The 6,062-nt window shown below is 28.9% G+C and overlaps 1 protein-coding gene across 2 annotated transcripts; it reads right to left on the bottom strand.

Annotated features, from left to right (window-relative positions):
- Positions 1–609: 609 nt before the first annotated feature.
- Positions 610–3,241, bottom strand: LOC131611881 (uncharacterized). 2 transcript variants are annotated; one of them, XM_058883716.1, is made up of 5 exons: positions 2,739–3,241; positions 2,302–2,607; positions 1,823–2,198; positions 1,411–1,542; positions 610–1,259 (listed from the first exon to the last, which is right to left on the bottom strand). In XM_058883716.1, the coding sequence occupies exons 1-5, from the start codon at positions 3,018–3,020 to the stop codon at positions 1,135–1,137; spliced, it is 1,221 nt and encodes a 406-aa protein (XP_058739699.1). In that variant the 5' UTR covers positions 3,021–3,241; the 3' UTR covers positions 610–1,134. The 2 variants fall into 2 exon arrangements, with proteins under 2 accessions (XP_058739699.1, XP_058739700.1); XM_058883717.1 differs by having other exon boundaries at positions 1,823–2,192.
- Positions 3,242–6,062: the final 2,821 nt, after the last annotated feature.

The following is a 6,062-nucleotide window of genomic DNA, read 5'->3' as shown; positions in this document are numbered from 1 at the left end:
CTCATATTCATTAGACCCTAATTATTATTTTCTCAACTATTTTTTTAAATTATTTTTTATACACTTTTTCAATTATTAATAAGATTATTTTAATAAAAATGTATAAAATTATTTTAATAAAAATAAGGGAGAAATAATTTATTTGTTCTTGCAAACTACTCGATTTGTTTCATAAAAACCATTTTAATTAACCTTTTTCTGCAAATTAAAAAATCACTTGATTAGCTGTAATAATTTTAATTTATACATTTAATATTTTATTAACTATAATTAGTAAATTTGTTGTTACTATGATAAAAAACTTAATAAAAGAAAAATATATATTAATATTATAAAGAATAATTGACACAATTATCATGACTAGCAGAACTCAAATCCAATTAACACGTTTAAGACACGTAATTATTCAACATTCCCTTAATTATAATTTTTGTTGAAAAACCTCTTGTTCTCATAAGACAATTCAGGAATTTTTGTTAATAAAAAACTCTTGTTCTCATAAGACAATTAAGGCAATTTGATACCTCTTTAATCATAAGTAATTTAAATTCAAAAAAGTAAAAATAAATAATGGAATGCACATAAAAGTAAAGACAAAAAAACAATGCATAACTAAAATTCCTTGTATTATTATTTATATAAAGCAATTAAGGTGGACAGGTTGGCATAATCAGATTTCCAACAAAATACATAAGGAAGGGAGCTGTAATACCTCTGCAAATCTGCTCCATTCCTTTCCTAATTTCTCCATTGTCATTCCAAACCCATTATTTTTATTTCTATTACTCTATTGCCCTAATAACACCAAACAAAAACAAAGGCAAAAAATTGACCCATCCACCATTTTTGTCTTTCCTGCAGAGACTTACCATAACTCTCCATCAAAAAAGAACAAAAGTAACTCATATCACTGCATTTTCAGGCTGTCATAACTGCTTTACTTTTTTATCCATAAACTCCTAACATTATTTTTTAACTCAAAAAAAAAAAACTAATTTTCCTAACATCTTCACCCAAAACTCACTCCCCTTTCATAACAACCAAAAAACTATTCCTTCTCCTATAAACTATTGTAACATCAAATCCCTTAAAATACTCCCAAAATCCCTACCCCATTTCTTTTTCATCATCACATCAGTAAGTCCACTCCTTAGGAAGGCTGATTTCATTGCTCACTGCTGGCTGTGGCCTGCTGATGTTGTTGTTGATGTGCTTCTGATTTGAAAGGCCATAATTACCCCTATGCCTAGGAGGGACTACTGCATATACACAAAAGTCAAATTATTCAATATTCAATAAACTCATTTTAAAATATAAAATTGCAGATCATAGGGGGAGTGATAACTAATACTCTACACTCTCTTAATCAATTAATTAGTTATAATTAGAATAATTAAGTATTGTTATTACCATTGTCCACATTAGAGATGGAATTAAACCGATGCAAATGCAAGTGCTGTTGCGGCTGCCCCACTACATATTCTTCAAGGTTCAGATTTAGGGCTTGGGCCACTCTAGCTGGAACCAGCGCAGTTGAACATACTGCAAAATACCAAATCACAAAAATTGGTAAAGTTATTAAAAATAATTATTAAAATATAAACAATGAAAGGGGTGATAAAGTTCTATTAGCATACAAATAGTACAAAAACATTCACAACTAGATTCAACCATTTTCAAACAATCTAAAATATCTATAGTAATGATGTTCAACCACAACCACCACATTAAATGTTCATGAAATGAAAATGAAGTAAAAAAACGTACAAAGCAAGATTTCAAATTAAAAACAGACAAAAAAAACATGAAAAAAAGCATTCACCTGGTTTTTTCCGTGATTCAGCAGGTCTATCGACACGACGAGGCAAGAACACGCCAGTGCCAGCACTTTCTCTTCTACCAGAACCGTTTCCCAGAAAAACAGCTCTCATTCCAGACCCAAACTGTTGATTGTTAATCTGTGATTGTTGTTTGGCTGGATTATAAACCTGTTGCTGTTTGGCATTTTGAAGTGTCGGCCATGCAGATGAAGACAAACCTAAAGCACCAGTGTTTGTGTTTCTCATCCTATCAACACTATTAGCATCAACAATAGGGTTGGTTTGTCTCTGTTCGAATACACCCCCACATTGGTTCTGAACACCACCCCACATTGAGTTCTGTTGTTTTGCTATTTGTTGCTGCCTCAACATCTGCAGCTACGTTAACAAACAAACAAATAAATAAATACCTTTAGTTATTAAATAGTACATTAAAATCAGAGTAATACACTATTAACTATTAATGAAAATTAAAGCTTACTTGTGCAATTTGCAATTGCTGGTGAGAAAGTGAATGCTGGTTGAAGTAACCCATTTCATGATTAGTTGAAACAGTGTTGTTTTTGGAGGGTGGAGTAATAGGGGAAGGTTTATAACGTTGCTGATTCAATCTCATCCTTTCTACTTCCCCTGCAGCCGCATGCAGCAGATCCCAAGTAGTCTTTGAAGAAGAATCCTCACAAACACCATTAGGACTTCCATGGCTAGAACTTGAACCTCTACGGCATCTACAACCACTCCCGAAAGCACATAGTGTAGATTGTGGTGAGCCTGACACAAAACGGCCCTGCAAAAAATAAACAATAAACGACAATATAAACATCAAAACGCAAAAACCAATAAGAAAAAAACGGTGGGAAGAAAACGTATAAACCGTTGTAAAAAAAATGAATGAGGAAATAAAATAAACTTTCATACCAAGTTATTATCAGAGGCTTTGGAATCGACTTGGAGGGTAGAACGAGCCATGCGACGAGTTAACTCAGCCATGTGTTTTTCATCCTCGTCGCTTTCTGTTTCGCTTGAACCGCTGAGAGAGTCGCCAGGGGAACTGAAATCAGAAGATGCGAAACCAAAAGACAACTCAGAGGGAAAAGGTCTGTGTTTTGAGGTAAATGGAGGAGTGGTTAAGTTGTCTTCATCGTCGGAGAGAAACTGTAGCGGCAACCAGAACTCTCCGTCAACTAAGTTATCAGCCATAGCAAAAGATAAAAACGAAACAGAGAAGAACAAAAACAGAGAGAGAACAGAGATTTGAAATTTGGGTTTGATGAAGTGTGAAGGGATTTTGGTGGGTTGTGAAGGGGATTTAATAGGAAGGGAAAAAGAAGCTATGTGGAATGTGTGAAGGGACCCATGATTGCAAAAATGCGAGACATGGGAGAGAGAAAAATGTGAGTGTGTGTGAGAGAGAGTGTGAGTGGGAGTGGGAGTGGGAGTGGGAGAGGGAAGAGTGTGTATTTGTAGAGAGATACTCACATGAATTAAGCGGTGATGTATTTTTCACGCGGCTTCAGTAGTAGTGTGTTTTACACGCGTTAAATTGGAAATTACTTGTGCAACAATAAATTATAAAAGGTAATTTCATATTTAATGGTATAAGGTAGTATAAGGAAAATAGAATATATCTCACTAATAAAAAATAGTTTTACAATAAGAATGAGTCATGTGTACTCTGTCAATTATATTTATATTAGAAAATTATTTTGATGATTCGATAGTTTTTTTATTGAATGATAGTATAAATAATTTAAAATAGTATGTGCTGATTAAATATATAATTTATTTTTAAAATTTGAGTTTAATTATTTATTATTGTAAATGCATATAAGTTTATTTATAAGTTACTAGAAAGGGAGATTATTGGAAAAGATAATTATCGAAAAGGTAAGGAGGTAATCGAGGCGCTGCGTTGTGTTATCTTCATAGCGGTTGAGGAAGTAACGCATCGCTACAGTGGGACCCAATAAACTTCCAATAAATGATTAATTTTGGTAAACATGATTTTTCACTAAATCTAGATTTATTTTATTTAATTTTTACGCGGATTCATTTAAATTCTTTTAATTTAATTCTTTTGTCCGGAGAATTTTAGCTTTCCTGTATTTTGATGTACATTTTTTTGTAAAACCAAATTTGCCAATTAAGACATAGGCTCTGTTTGGTAAGTCATGTTTTCGAGCTTATAGCTTATGTCTTATGTCTTATAAGCTCATATGATAATTTAGACCCGTTTGATAACGCTCTTTTCATCACGAGCTTATAGCTTATTTTACTAGCTTATAGCTTATTTTCCAGACGCTATTTCAAATAGCGTTTTAGCTTATGTCTTATAGCTTATCATTTTTTCTTCCTTTTTTATCCTTATTATTTTAATTAAAATCCATTTTTAACCCTTATAATTTATTTTAATTTAAAATAAAAAAAATATATATTAAATATCTTTTATGTCATTTTACATTTATAAGTAAATAGAACCGCTAATTTTATCAAACACTTAAATTAGCTTATAAGCTATCAGTCTCAACCATCCGCTATAAGCTATAAGTCATCAGTCATCTGCCATCAGTCATAAGCCATAAGCTATCAGCTAACTTATCAGTCAACCGCTATTTTTACCAAACAGATCCATAATCTAGAAGAAACTAAATGAAATATTCAATTACAAATATTTTTCAATTTAAAATTACATATTATAAAAAAAAAATTATAAACAAGGAATAATATTAAGGAAATATTAAGAATACTCAAAATCGCTAAATGAAAAATTACATATTATAATGTAACTACATCTAGAGTGTATATTATTAACAACTATATTCTTTAATTTGTTTTTGTTGCGAAAACAACCTTAGTAAAATCTTAGTTATGTTTGTTGTTAAAAAATAACAAATATATATATATATATATATATATATATATATATATATATATATATATATATATATATATATATATATAGTTTGTAAAACACACACCAAAAAAATAATTTTTTATTCAAATTTTAATTAATTAATTAATTAATTATTTCATTATATATATAATTGTAATAATTAAAAAAACACACCAAAAATATAATAGTATATTAATCAAATCAAACAGTAAAAAATTCATTATATTGTTTAAATTATAAATTATTTTATATTTGAGTTTTTAACATTTTTTATTTCCTTAAATATATTTTATCAAATTATAAAAAAGTTTAATCTCTTGAATTTAAGGTGTGGTGGAACTCTCGCACTTGTGCAAGGCTATATATCTATATATATATATATATATATATATATATATATATATATATATATATATATATATATATATATATATATATATATATATATATATATATATATATATATACACACACGCGTGTTACTTAATTTTTAAAGTTAAAATAAAAGATATTTTATGGTTTTTTATTTCAAGATTAATTTATTATTTATCTCTTTATATCACACAAATAAAAATTATGATGTCTCTTAAAAACTTTGACCCTAAAATTTAAAGATATTTTTTTCATAATTCTTATTTATATGTTTATTTATCTATTTACTATTTATTTCATTATAATTCATAAATTATTTTAGTTAATTAGTAAAATTTTATTTCTCTTATAAATATTTGTTTTTATTCTTAATGTTAGCCATTTTTTAATTAAAAAAATTATAATTATTTTACTAACAGGTTAGTTTTCTTTCTTATTTGCTAGTATTTTTTTTTTTAAAAGTATTTATTATAATTTTAATTTTTTTTAGAATATGTAAAGTTAAAATTAATGATAAAAAATGTAAAGTTAAAATTAATGGTGAAATTTTACATTGAAAATACAAGTTAACTCAAGTGCACTTTAATTACATATGAATGAAGCACCGCACCTAACTTGTGAGCCTAAGGCCACCTGTCTGAAATTCAGTGAAATGCCTCAATGATAAAAAATGCATTGCGCTTGTTACTCATTGCCTCTACAACTGGCTCATGGGCTTTTTGTAAAATCTCGTTTTTCGTAATTATTTTAATCGATTCTATAATTATTTTATGGGAAATGTTAACCAGTGCCCTTAGGGCACTCTTTAAATGATAAGTTTTTTTAAAATGCGTGTATTCAACGCATTAAAAATGCATTGGAAATTGAAATATTGACTTTTATAAAGAATATTTTCTTTATTGAGTATACTTAAAGAGTGCCCTAAGGGCATTGGTTAGCAGGGTCGGTCCTTTCCCGACGCAACAAGCCCAATAGCG

Source organism: Vicia villosa, linkage group LG6 (genome assembly GCF_029867415.1).
Source record: "Vicia villosa cultivar HV-30 ecotype Madison, WI linkage group LG6, Vvil1.0, whole genome shotgun sequence".
Classification (NCBI taxonomy): Eukaryota; Viridiplantae; Streptophyta; class Magnoliopsida; order Fabales; family Fabaceae; genus Vicia; species Vicia villosa.
This window is presented reverse-complemented; position numbering and strand designations above follow the sequence as displayed.

What these genes read in the sequence shown, in the direction of transcription:
- LOC131611881 (XM_058883716.1), bottom strand. Translation starts at nt 3,020, where the DNA reads ATGGCTGATAACTTAGTTGACGGAGAGTTCTGGTTGCCGCTACAGTTT. An exon ending in TGAATCACGGAAAAAACCAG is followed by an intron (nt 1,543 to 1,822) that starts GTGAATGCTTTT and finishes GGTATTTTGCAG; the next exon opens with TATGTTCAACTGCGCTGGTT. An exon ending in CATCTCTAATGTGGACAATG is followed by an intron (nt 1,260 to 1,410) that starts GTAATAACAATA and finishes GTGTATATGCAG; the next exon opens with TAGTCCCTCCTAGGCATAGG.